The sequence below is a fragment of the Limulus polyphemus genome, unplaced genomic scaffold (assembly GCF_000517525.1).
Source record: "Limulus polyphemus unplaced genomic scaffold, Limulus_polyphemus-2.1.2 Scaffold1421, whole genome shotgun sequence".
Lineage (NCBI taxonomy): Eukaryota > Metazoa > Arthropoda > Merostomata > Xiphosura > Limulidae > Limulus > Limulus polyphemus.
Window position 1 is genome coordinate 258476 of NW_013667031.1, and position 14324 is coordinate 272799.

At 29.4% G+C, this 14324-nt stretch overlaps 1 protein-coding gene across 1 annotated transcript in view; it reads left to right on the plus strand.

Moving 5' to 3' along the window:
* Positions 1 to 12656, plus strand: part of LOC106463487 (mitochondrial 2-oxoglutarate/malate carrier protein-like) — a 17258-nt gene extending 4602 nt beyond the window's left edge. The window contains exons 4-10 of the mRNA XM_013923526.2: positions 226 to 306; positions 2249 to 2371; positions 3680 to 3770; positions 5923 to 6013; positions 6917 to 7016; positions 7498 to 7549; positions 8712 to 12656. Coding sequence (XP_013778980.1) covers positions 226 to 306; positions 2249 to 2371; positions 3680 to 3770; positions 5923 to 6013; positions 6917 to 7016; positions 7498 to 7549; positions 8712 to 8891 — 718 coding nt within the window. The 3' untranslated portion in view covers positions 8892 to 12656. The remainder of the gene's footprint in view (positions 1 to 225; positions 307 to 2248; positions 2372 to 3679; positions 3771 to 5922; positions 6014 to 6916; positions 7017 to 7497; positions 7550 to 8711) is intronic.
* The last annotated feature ends 1668 nt before the right edge of the window (positions 12657 to 14324 follow it).

Consider the following 14324-nt stretch of genomic DNA (forward strand, 5'->3'; position numbering starts at 1 on the left):
CTTAAATTTAGGGATTAGTATTTTTCTATTCTATAGTTTATGGATAGTATTTTCTATTCCATAATTTATAGATAGTATTTTCTATTCCATAATTTAGGGATAGTATTTTCTATTATATAATTTAGGGATAGTATTTTCTGTTATATAATTTTCTATCTAAGAACTTTCAACTTGCATTTGAACATTTTTTAGTTTCCATGAAACGAACATTTGTTTTATGTTTAGCTTATCTGCTGGGCTTCTTCGTCAAGCTTCTTATACTACTGTTCGGATGGGAGTGTACACGTCACTTTTTGAAACAATTTCGTAAGTCTCTGTCTTCTATCATGACTACTGTTTTACACAAGTATTGAAATTGAAACTTAAATGAAAGAATTAGGATATGTGTAATTTCAGAGAGTGAGTAATTACGACATAAAAGAAGAAAAAACAGTTAAAAAGGTAATAAAAACTAGTTTTAGCAAATGAAAGTATTTTTTAGGGTCACTTGCCAGTTGTACTGTTTAATGTGGTTGACTTGATAAATGTTTGTGATATCCAAATGATACTGCTATGTTTGATTGGGGCAAAACCAAGTACAAGCTGTTAAGTGTTCATTTATGTTGTTTATGTGTTGAAGGAATTTTATCTGTACATTGTGGTTTAAAGAGTTGTTAGGAAAGGCATGATTAGGCATAAGATTATTGAGTTTTTATTGACTTTTGGTAGACCATAGATTTTTGGTACTCTTGGTGGTAGGTGTGCAAACAGTTGTAAAGTTTATATGTAATACAAACGAAATCCCTCAAACAGATAAACAACATACATAAAGACATACAGTTTACAGTTGAAATTAAAAATAACTACTAATAAATCTTTTAAATGTTACCATCACCTTACCCACCAAGGTTTAACCACTAAAATTCTTAGAAAAAAACATACAGTAGAAATTAAATTCATTCTCTTATCATGTAATTCATAAGAAACTTGATGCACTAAAAAGCCTTTTAAATTTAGCATCTGCTATATGCACCAGAAAAAATATCAAATAAGAAGATGCACACTTAATTCAGTGCATTACTAACTTAAACCAGTTCTCTATCACAGTAGTTACACAAACTATTAACCAATTTAAAAACTCAGAGAAGACGTGTTTAACAAATAAATTCCAAAACCACTCCACTAAATGAAGAACACCTAACCACTGGTACTATCCCATAGGAAACATTAACATGAACTTGGAAAAGATTAGCATGTAAATATAATTAACAATAACATAATGATTAGATTTATTTTGAACCGTGGAATAATTTTTATTTTTAATTATTTTGATAATTTTTTTTTAAGAAAATTATATAACGAACTCACCCCTTCAGGAATCATTTCCAAAATACAATGTAACAATTGCCCAGCTTCTTACATAGGTGAAAAAAGGACATAATTTAACATTATTTAAAAAGAAAAACACCATAAACCCTCTTCCCACATCGATGAAAATATGAACAAAACAACCACAGTTTTCCAAACAAAATGTCACCATGTTGAAGCAAAACAAACAGAAGAAAAATTAGAGAAGTCTTATTAATAAAATTGAACAATCCCAAAATCAACAAACATCCAGGTATGACTGTGTGTTTGGGTCATTATTTCCCCATACATTCCTAATTTTACCCAAATGTTTCACATAACATTTTCTACATATTTTTTTTATATAAACTGTCAATTCACTCGTATTGATATGTAAGCATAAATAGCCACTATTGAATGTCAATTTAAATACAAAAAAACCTTCTTTATTGTTAAAAACCTGTGTACTTGAGAATGATTTTATCAGTGATTGAAACATTGTACCTGTTTAAATAAAAATTATCCTTACTGTCGAAAGCTGTAATTTGTAAAAACAAGTAAAAATGTTTATGTATATACTGACTTTTGGATATGTAGACCAAATCCGTCTTTAGGTGTGGTTGCCATATGAAAACACTTGTGGCATTTGTGATGCCAAAAAAAAAGGAAGTTGTATGACAGTAAATTTTCTAATCCTAATTGTTTATAATAATTTGGATAAAACAGTTTTGTTTTATGAACTTTTAATTCACAGAACCTTCAAAGCATCACATGTCACATCGTTTACTGTCACAGTTTATGTAATTTCAAGTAAGTTGTCAAGATTAACTATGTCATACAATTTTAAATGATCTTGTGTTTACTACTTTTCTGAAGCTCTGCTGCAATTATATTTACAGTACTTATTTCTTTTGTCTATCAGAAAAGATGGAAAACCACCAAACTTTTTTATGAAAGCTACAATTGGCATGACAGCAGGGGCAGTTGGAGCTTTTTTTGGAACACCTGCAGAAATTTCTTTGATCCGTATGACAGCAGATGGGCGGTAAGTTGGAACTGAGTTTAAAAAGAAGAGTAGGCAAAATAGGTGATGTTACTGATGTTTGTGATAGAATTTCAAATCTAATTAAATGCCTTTGTTGATCAGAGATATCCTTAATTGTTTCACTATTTCTTTTACTAGCAAGTGCATCAAAGTACAAAGATATTCATGAGAAGAACTTTGTCTAAATGAACAGACTTATTGTTGGAAATAGATTAAAAAGAATTAGTAGCTTATGGAATTTTAAGTGTTCTAAAGAGACCCTCATAATGTGAACAAAAAATTTAATTTGGTTGAGGCTGTGATTGAAAATATGAAGAAAGACAAACTATTTCCATTAGTGTAAATGACATATTCTCTCACGGCTGACAAGAAAATACTACTAAAAAATTTTCAAAAGGAATTTCACCTTAAAAATAATTAATTGTAAGTTTATTATTGAAAATTATTGGTTCCTGTATTATTTGTCAATATGTAAGATGTCAGTGTTTCAGCTCATATAGTTTACTTCACGTAATTGGTCTTTACAACTACAGGATCTTCTTTAAATGAACTTTAAATCTTCTTGAAAATTGGACTGAAGCTACTTGTGACCTTGAAGAATTTCACAATTTTTGATTAAAAGCAAACAATAAAGAATTTCTGAAAAGAAATAAAAAAAAAAGGCTTTCTTTATAATCAAGGAGTTGTCAATTATCATCTTGTGGTATATTAAACATTGTTTTATTCCTACAGGATGCAGACTTATAAAACTATTGGGGTGGAAATAGCTAGAAGTTATCCATATCTTGCTATTTCATAAACTTAAAAAATTAGTGAAAGCTAATAAGATACAATGTAATTATTGTTAAAGATGTAGACTTTTAATTTGTATTAGAAAGATCAGGTATGGCAGGGAAACCCATGCAATTGCAGGTAAAGTTTACTCAGACATTTGAAAAACTTTCAGTGGAAGAGTAAATATATTTTTCATAAGTCTGAAAAAGTTGTGTTGATCATTTATCATTTATTGAAATCATTTTTAGGTACTAAAAATATATATTTATATATCTGTAAAGTCCAGATCGAGACTTCTATAGTTACTTCTTGCTTTAATTTAAATTAGTGCTAAAACTAAAACTGACAGATGAAATGACCCTTCGTGAGAGGTAACTAAAACTGACAAATGAAATGACCACTGGTGAGAGATGATGATGAGTTTAATGATCTTTGTAGATTTCTTAAAACAAAGTTTAATGCAAAACTTAAATTTTTAATGAGAAGTTTCTAGAAAAGATTTGGGACAAGCATTTTTTACTTCTTTCAATTTAGTTTACCTTTGGCAGAACAACGAGGCTATAAAAACGTTTTTGATGCACTGATTAGAATGACTAGAGAAGAAGGTGTATTGACTCTTTGGCGTGTAAGTATCAAACTTATTTTGTTTCTAAAACAATTTCTATAAATAAAGTTGGAAATATTTATTAGAAAAAGTTTTACATTTGTTTTCATGCATACTTGTTATGATTTGTTACTTCATAAATTTTGAGCAGCTTAGATTTTTTGTGGCTGTATTTATTGTAAAATGCTCATAAATATATATGTAATGTTTACTTTTGCAAAAGTTTTAAATTATAGCATATTGTATAACAATTTAACATGCTTAAGGTAAATTCACTTCTTATGTGTAATGCATAAAATTTCAAACTGTTAAGTTATATTTCCAATTTAGAATGATTTAATATTATACAGAATTACTTACTGAGATAGATGTTTACATCTTTATGCAGATTTCCCAATTTTATTTTACAAATGCAAAAGCCTGATAGTATTACCTGACCATGTAAATACACACGTATTTGACATACTAAAGTCTGAATGTGTGTGCTGAAAACTTTCTGGAACATTTACTAATGTTTGTAATTCCAAATAAAATAACGAAAAAGAAAACTTCAAGTAGAAATTAATACATTAATTAAAATCTTAGAAATAAAAAAAACCTCCCTCATAATTGTTATAAGTATTGTAAAGGCTGTAAATTAATATTAACTTCTGATCGGAGCAAGCTATTTATGTAGAGTGAAGCTAAAAATAGGCCAGGCAATCAGTGTAGATAATTAGATATACATTTTATACAAAATAATCTTTATAGTTAAATTATTATAATAAATAATAAACTAAAATGAAAAGTAATTACGTTCAATGTACTAAATAGCATAATCAGTATTGTGAATAAAAGTAACAGTAAATAAATAATATAATTTACCTAGAAAATACAGAAATACTAGTTGTCTGTTTGAAGTATTATTGTATGACGTGTATTAGTTAGTAAAAATTGCAGATTGTTGTACTATAATTGATGAAAAATGTATTTTGTTAAGCTTGAACGTTACATTTTCAAAATTCCAGAATTAAGGCTAAAGGCATTTCAACATGAAACATTGGATGTTCTACATTCTTATTATCTAACAAATCAAAGCCAACATAATAAACTCAATCACCATTCAGTTAATTTTTATGCATATCAAATTAGTTCTACTTGTATGTTTCACGTGTAAGTTTCAAATTAGTTCTACTTGCAAGTTTCTTGTAAGTTACTGCTACAGTTTAATTTAACAAAATAATTATAGGGTGTGTGTGTAAAATAAGCATAATTGTCAGTCTAACAAAAGCTTTAATTAGTTTTTTTCATGTAATCATCCTTTAACATACAGATTTTGATAGTAAATGCTTAGCATAAAGATATTGTTTACTGGCAGTTAAAATAAATTAAACGTTTGTAATGCATTAATTATATTTGTACTATGATATACATGAATATGATTTTTTATTCAGTAATAAATGGGCCTTTTTTTGTTCTAATTTCGATAACATTTTTTAATCATTTTATTAACTTCTACCAAATCTTTCTCACAGTTTATACTTCCAGGTAATATTTGTATTTAAGCTTTTCAGTTAAGTGAAAATTGATATGAATGATCTGTTCCATAACATCGTTTAATTGATGTTTCAGAATTGTGCTATTCCATAACTTTAAGATTGGTGAACTGTAGTCTAAGTGTATAGTGTTTATCTACAATGCTTCGACTCTGCTCAAATGAACATTTTTTCATTTATGCCAAACACTGAATGCTAACTTTAATTTTGAATAAGAATTATGCTGTAATCACGTTATATTTTTATTGTTCTTGTGTCACTGAATTGCCTTGAAAATAGACTATTTATTATTGAGGTGATTGCAGTGAATAAATTCTTTTCATATGACAGTTAAAGGTTTTAAAAACAATGTTTTTATTTTGATTCAGTAAAAATATCTTGATTATCTATTCAGTGTGATTTACTGTTCAATTTAAACACTTAATTGTGAACAATTTGGTAACTATATAAATTGTGTTATAGATATCAAGATGAAGCACACACATATACACACAAAATGATAATCTTAAGGATTAATGCTTTTTTTTTCGGGACTTTTATTTCTTACTTTTTCTGAACACAAAGGTATAAAGATATTTGTTTGAATCCTTCAATGAGAAGCACTTTTTTAACAATAATATTGGGGTTTAATCTTTCAGGGTTGTATTCCTACCATAGGTCGTGCTATGGTCGTCAATGCAGCACAGTTAGCTTCCTATTCACAAGCCAAGCAGCTGCTTCTGTCGACAAGTGAGTGTGGAAAACTTGCTACATTTCACTTATTCTTTATTAAATAAAATTTGTTTGAGTGCATAAACTTCAGAAACTTAAGCAATAGTTGTGTAACACGGGAGGATATTTGAAGTGGTGCAGGTGGATTAAAACAATGTTACAAAACCAAGAATTTACCACTACATACTTCGTATAGTACTGATGTAGTATTACTTCTAAACTTGACCATCTAAAACTTGTCTTTTGGGGGAATTTCTGAATTTACTTTTACAAGTTTATTGATGTTCTTGATTATTTTATAACCAATAAAAAATGATGACAAAATCACACTGACCTCTTTAATGCATTACTCATTTAAAGTAAATAAATAAAAGATTGCTAAAAGAATATACCATAATGGACAGTTTGTTGCATCCGTAGTTTTCAAGTGCTTTATTGAAAGGAAACATTTCTGTTGAAGTGAGCTGACAGTCAAAGAATTTATTGATTTATTTTTTCTTTTCTACTGAAAATGATTATGAAAAACACACATGAAGTTTGGTGGCTGATTGGATTATCTTATGACTATAGTTAACAACTTAATAGTAGTTAATGTTATGGCCTGTCATGTGTTTGTTTATCTTGTTGTTATAGGTAAAACTTTATCAGTAGTTAATATCATGGCTTCTCATGTGTTTGGGTTACCTTGCAGTTATAGGTAAAACCTTATCAATAGTTAATATCATGGCTTCTCATGTGTTTGGGTTACCTTGCAGTTATAGGTAAAACCGTATCGGTAGTTAATATCATGGCCTCTCATGTGATTGGGTTACCTTGCAGTTATAGGTAAAACCTTATCGGTAGTTAATATCATGGCTTTTCATGTGTTTGTGTTACTTGTGATTATAGGTAAAACTTTATCATGTCTTCTTGTATGTTTAGGTTATTTTAATGACAATATAATGTGTCATTTTGCTGCCAGCATGATTAGTGGCCTCATCACTACTGCAGCATCTATGCCTGTTGATATTGCAAAGACAAGGTAAGAAAAACTATTTTTAAATGTATACTATTGTTAAAAAACAATGAAAACAAAGATTTATTCTTAGTAGGATATTTAAATTAGATGTTATTTTCTTTTCTTTTTTTCTGTGTATATATTATGAGGTCTTAAAGAGTGAACCAGATTTAATAAACTAACAAGCTACTATAATTTTATTTTGTTTATAAATTGTGGTCATTTTTATGAGATACAAAAGGTGATTAACTAATCCAAATATGGTTACAAGTTCTTCTCTGATATATTTGTTTGGAAACTTTGTTTTTATAAAAATGATACCAACTTAAACATGACATCTGTCTGCTTCTGCTATTTTATTAAATTTGTTAATTTAAGTTGTACAGTTTCTGATATTGGAAATCAGTGTAGTATGAACTTGCATAGAGTTAAAAAAAAATCTTGGAGTTTGTATAACTTCCAGATTTTACAAATTTAGTTTTATTATTATTATATTTTTTGATAGAATCCAGAATATGAAGGTAATTGATGGAAAACCTGAGTATCGTGGTGCATTGGTACGTAATGATATATTTTTATACTTCCAGCAGATATAGAAAAATTCAATGTCAGACAATATTTTGGGTAAAATAACTGAGTTTATAAGCTAAAGGTTTATAAGAAAGAGCTTTGTGTATTAATAGCCCGGGTGGTTAGGGTGCTTGATTTGCAATATGAGGGACGCGGGTTCGAGTCCCCATCTCACCAAACAAGCTCACCCTTTCAGCTGTGGGAGTGTTATAAAATGATGGTCAATCCCACTATTTGTTGGTAAGAGAGTAGCCAAAGAGTTGGTGGTCGGTGGTGTTGACTAGTTGCCTTTCTTCTTTCATCTTTCACTGCTAAATTAGGGATGGCTAGCACAGATAGCCCTTGTGTAGCTTTGTGTGAAATTCAAAATAAACCAAACAAACCTTTGTGTATTAAAAATGCTAACTTAGAAGGTTTTACCATGAAACAAAAAATAAAGTGATAATAAGTTAGACAAGTTTTTCATTATAAAAACTATGACAATTTATTACAGAGTTTGGGTTATGGGAAAGATCAGTACTAAGAATGCAATTTTTCTTGTTTTATTTGTCTATTTCTTCTGAGCATTTATTGTTATATTATCAAGCTGTCCCATCTAAACATTTGTTTTTGTTTTTAAGCTATTTTATCTTAACGTTTTTTGGTATTTACTTGAGCTCTCTGATCTAAACATTTGCTGTTTTTTTTTCAGCTATCTCATCTAAAATTTTTTTCTTTGGCTATGCTTAAACATTAGACATAAAGACTTGAGATTTAATATCATTATAGATATATCAAGTACATGTGGTATAATAATTTTATGAAACTTCCATACTTGTATTCACATAAAGAAGAAAAAAAAGATGTTTAATTATAATTTTATATTTTAAATTATAAAACTGTGTAATTTATTTATTTTCTTCACTTTGTTTTTATCTTGACTTGAAGGGAATAAATTATGACAATTAGTTAAAATACTATGATGAAAATACCTTCCAACGTTTAGGTCAAATTCTTAAAAACAGGTAGTTGTTTTAGACTTTTTTTTTCCTTTGTTTTATTGTCATTGAGAGGTCTTGTATTTAATATGATAGCATTTTTGTTAAATTACTATTTGACATTTAATAAGGTGTAGCCTATGGTTACAACATAATATTTTTTTTTATCTAGGATGTATTGGCAAAGGTTATTCGGAATGAAGGATTGTTCAGCCTTTGGAAAGGATTCACCCCATATTATGCGCGGTTGGGCCCCCACACTGTTTTAACATTCATCTTTCTGGAGCAGATGAACCAGTTTTACCGAGTATATGTCCTCCAGGACAAATCATCAGGAGGTGGAGGACTTTAAAGAATTAAGAGTATGAAACTACTTACTGTCAACAGTAGAAAAGATGTTACATCATCTAACTCTTGCTTTGTAGAATGAGTGTTTTGGTGAAACTTTTGTAGGATAATGCTTTGTTGTTTTTTTTCTTATAAATGTATTTTGATAGTGTCCTACAAACTTAACATTGCCCAATGTAAGCATTTTTGTTAGGTCTTCACAGCAAAGCTAAGATACAGGATCAGGTTGTTGTTTAGTGGTAGCATGTTTGATTATAAGTATTGCTTTACACAAGGAATTCAAACAGTGGTTAATGAAACTATTAATATCTCGAAGCACTCATGTTCTCATATGGAGTTACAAAATATTCTTCAGGCAAATTGAATGTAAGAAAATGCAAAAAAGTAGCAGAAATATATATATATGTAAATTTGTTTCTTTCAATGGTTTTTATGGTTATCAATTAAACCAATTACAGGAAACACATTTGTAAGTTGTTCAATTGTGATAGCTCTACATTAACAGTGGAAAAAGGGAGGTGTTTCTGTAGAAAACTGTTTTCAACTCTTAAAATCATCGGCCAAAAGTGTTTCTTGGATAAGAGGTATTTAAACAGAGTGAACAAGTTTAACAAGTTTTGTGATAAAAAAAAACAACAACAACTTTTTGTTTGAAACTGATGTACAACTTTGATATCTATGGTAATATTAGAAAGAACTTTATCTTTTAACTTGTTAATTGTACCATACTTCCTTCTAAAGCCATGTAACTTTCTTGACATTAAATAGTTTTTAAACTAGCTTCTCTAATAGCCTAAAGAAAATAAACTGGTGTTAGTAAAATTCTAATTAACTCATAAATCCCTATCTATGAATGTAAATGTTAGCTAATGTACAAACTAATTTTGCCAAAAAAAGATGAAAAAAAAAAGTAGGCCAAATTATGAATCGAGATTGTTTTTTTGAAAGATGCAGGGGCTGTCAGAACAAGTTGGTTAATTATGACACCAAACATCATCTATCATAATGTTGACTTGTGCAGTACATAAGTAAGTCCTGTAGTTTTGGTAAAAATTTTCAGAGAATCATTAACAGTAACTTAAAATATCATTGTAAAAGATCGTATCACCATTATATTATGTTCACGAGTGCAATTCATTGTTGTGTAATGTTCATCATAGACAGTTTTCCAAGTTTATGCTAAGTTCCATGGTTACAGTTGCTGCAATATTATGTTCTTTCATCTTGTAGCTATATAGGTTAAAAGTTCCTATTGCTTTAATCACAGAGTTTATAGATTTTACTTAAGATTTATTTATATGAAATTATAATATATGGATTATGTATGCATTAATTTATACATTTAAATTTGGAGGTATTGTTAGTTGAAAGGAAACATTTGGTTTTAAAGATGCATTCATTTTACACGAATTTCTTTCGAAAGGCAAAAATGGCAAGTTTCAACTTGTATCTTTCCCTAACAAGCTTTATCCAGTGGTACCAGCTTAGCACGCTCCACCCTGAAGCAGTGGAAAAAGTACTTAATATTTAAAAAATTAAAATAATAAACTGACCACTGAAATATATATTAAACCAAAAAGAACTTAAGTTATGTCAGTCTTCTCACCAAAATTGAAAAATACCATATCCATTATTACTTATTATTGAATTTTTAAGGCAGTTCAAATATTGTTACTCTGTTTGAAGTTAGTTTTTTAGGACACCAGTAACTTAGGAATATCAGTCATAAATGAATATTTATAGTAATGCAACTAATAAAAATATCCAATAAAGGCAAACATCCATTTTGCCAGTAGCTGTTATTTGATGGAATATATTTTCACTTAATACCATAATTTTAACACTGTGTTATTGCTTATAAGTTTTTGAACTTCCATCTTTAGGCTAGAAACCTAGATCTAATTATCTCTCTTTCAGATTTATATGAGTGGAATTAATTAATTGTGAGTAAACATTATCAGAATGTAAGATATATTATCAACCTGTCAGAATGTGTGAACTCTAACACAGTGAAAGACTATCCAGTGGTTGTGATCTTACTAACCAAAAATTATCAATAAAAAATATGAATTTGTTTCTTTTGTAATGAATTTTTTTTTACTTTATTAATTATATGAAATTTTATTAATGTAAGATTCACAAATAAAACTACTGTGAAACAACAATATGCTTATCTTTCATCACAGTGATTGTTATTTTTAATTATACTTCATAAAAACAAATGAATTGATATAAGATAATAAAATGGGACCATTAGATCAATCTTTTAACTTTTTTTTACTTTAGAACCTTATGTAAAATTCTTGAATAGAGTTGCATTCTTCTGCCACTCATGTTTCATTTTTTTTTCAATATATAAAATGGAAAATTAGCATTAACTAAATGCAGTACACTTGTGTTGAGGGACTTAGTGGGGACTTGGAGTTATAAGTAACTAAATGCAGTACACCTGTGGTTGAGGCCCTTAGTGGGGACTGTGGGCTACTGACTATAATATTAAACATTAATAATTTCATTAAAATGTAAAAATCTATCGATCTGACAGCCACAAACACTGCAGAATGTGGACTTTCTAATGATTCTATACACTAAGTGATAAGCTACAGATTCTGGCATCTATCAAGTTAATGTTATGTCTGTTATACATATGTATCTGTATTTGAACAATTCATTAGAAGTTTGAGTTACATGAATGTCATAATACCAGTGACAGTTGCTTTAATCCCTTCCAATATTTTATGCAGGAAATTGAATAGAAACCATATTTATATTGTGTAGTAAGATATATGGAAATATTTGTATTGGAAGAACTGGATACTATAAAAGTCTTGTTTGATGTCTCCAAGTTTTCAATGTTCGTTTTTTTAAATTATGTTGCATACCATACACTTCAGTATCGTTTTCAAAGATATAGTTATGGAATTTTTTTTTGTACCTCATTTATTATTAACAACATTAAAAATGGTAATTATTATAACTGCTGTTTACATTTTAAAGTATGTGAAATCTAGTGGAGAGCTGTCAGTTATGAAGGACATGTAAGCATGGACCTCAAAATTTTAGTGTGAGCATGAGCCAAAGTTTCTTGGTTCAAGTCCTGGTCAAGGTAGACTAGTGTGAGCATGAGCCAAGGTTTCTTGGTTCAATTCCTGGTCAAGGTAGACGAGTGGGAGTGTGAGCCAAGGTTCCCTGATTCAAGTCCTGGTCAAGGTAGACTGGTGTTTATCTTTGTTTGGTTATTATAGTGTGGAAGCTAATTATGTGATAAACCAATGCCAGGTTCATGCATGTGATCTTATAGTTTCACAGAGATGGAGGAAGCATTCAATGTATATATGTACTGGAGGTGAAGAGCTCACCAGTAATGTTAGAATATAATATATAATAACAAAATAAAATGTGCATTTAATTACACAATATAATATATAATAACAAAAGAAAATGTACATTTAATTAAGTTGAACAGCTTTAATTAAAAATATTACACGTTTCAAAGATGAATTCTGATCATTCTTAAGCAGTCAGACAAAAGCACAACATGTTCTTTTTTATTATTAAAATGTAGAAGTAACAGTATACCACTTAAGAACCTGTAACCCAAGATAAACATCTATGTGTTATTATTTTTCAGCTATAAGCTTTATTTAGGATGTTTACTTGCATAGTGACAATTGCTAAATTGAATTGTAAGTTTTTATTCTTGTGAATAGAGCCCTGTAAGATGATATACAGCCAAAGCATAGAGCCAATAAAATTCTTGAAAATCTGTCTTGGGGCACAGTTCTCTGTATGTAAAGTATTTCTTACTTTTGAAATTTAGGTTTTACTATTGTTACACTACCAACATTTTTCATGGAAGACAATATGAATGTAAACTTGTTTGTATCACAGCTAAGACTTTTAGAAGCTGTTTGTGCTACAGGAAATCACCTTTTAATTAGACAGACCCAACTGACAAAAATAATCAGTTCTTTGTTGTCAACTAAACAATACTGATATAAAATTAATAGAAAATGATAGAAACACAAGACATAATTAATCTTCATAAAATACTGAATATATTTATTAGGAATATTTTATTTATAACTACTTTGTTGTTTAGTTGGTCAAATAAAAAGGGACACATTTACTCTTTCTTAAAATGTACTCTCAGTGGTTCAGCATTACGTGAGGGCTTATAACACTAAAATTTGTTATTCAATCTTTACAATGGGCATAGTCAAGATAGTCCATTTTATGCTATACAGATATCTTGTGTACTTTTACAAATATTTTCACAGTATAAGCTATTTCAATAAATTTGAATTCTAAAAATATTACACAATTAGTATATGTTTTCTACAAAAAAAGAGCTAAATAGCATTGATAATTAATAACTCTTTAAGTCACAGAATATTATAGGGCTTACTTGTTGTGCTTGACCAGATTTAATTCTTCTGTTAAACTACACAATATTTTTCTCCTAAGTTAATTCCTAGGTAAAATTTGGCACAACTGTATAAAGCATAGGTATGAATGTACAATGTTAGACTTAAAAAACATAACCTTTTCCTAAGCAGAGATTCTATAATCTTGTTTTTGATAGGTACATGTGCAACAACTAGAAAGTTGTCATGTGACAAAATTTTGGTGGTTGAAGTAACTTGGGGAAAGAATAAATGTTTGGTTGAAAGTGGGTTGATTGTGACCCAGTGGTTAGTTTACCAGACTGGGGAGCTGGGATTCCATGGTTCTCAACCTGTTATTACACTAAAAAGAATCATACTCTGTAACTTGTGGTTATTGGTGCATTGTAAGAATGATATTCAAATCGCACTAACTGGCTATGGGTGCATTGTAAGAATAATATTCAAATCACACTAATTGGCCTGCCAAGAGTTGACGATGGGTGGTGTTAACTAGTTGCTTTCCCTTTAGTCCACTACTTAAAAACTTGGGATGTCTAGCAGAGACAGCTTTGCACAAGATCCAACAATGAGAAAGGTTAAAGGAATTTTCCTTAAAAAAGATTCCAGACTTTTTGAGATCCTTCAGCTCATCACGTTTTCACCCTTTAAAGTTGATATAATGGTAAGATAAGCACAAAGAGTAAATTTTCTGATGTTTCTGTTCAGTGCTTCTCTCCAACCTATCAAATATTCGCCCTTCAATGTGAATACAATGGTAATGTAAAACATGAGTACAGTGTTCTATTTCTGTTCAGAGGAGCGTCATGCACCTGCGAATAAAATACCTGTGTCACAAATATCTGAAACTTGGTTCTTTATTCAAATCGGGAGGTATTTTAAGTGTTTGACAAGATAAGATGCCAGTAGAACAATAACTTAAGAGTTTTTTCACGTTTTAAAGTGTAAAAATGTGAGCATAAAAAAAGAAGGTACAGAAGAGATGAAGCATATTATAGTACCTTATGGTGTGAGGATAGCATATGTGAGAT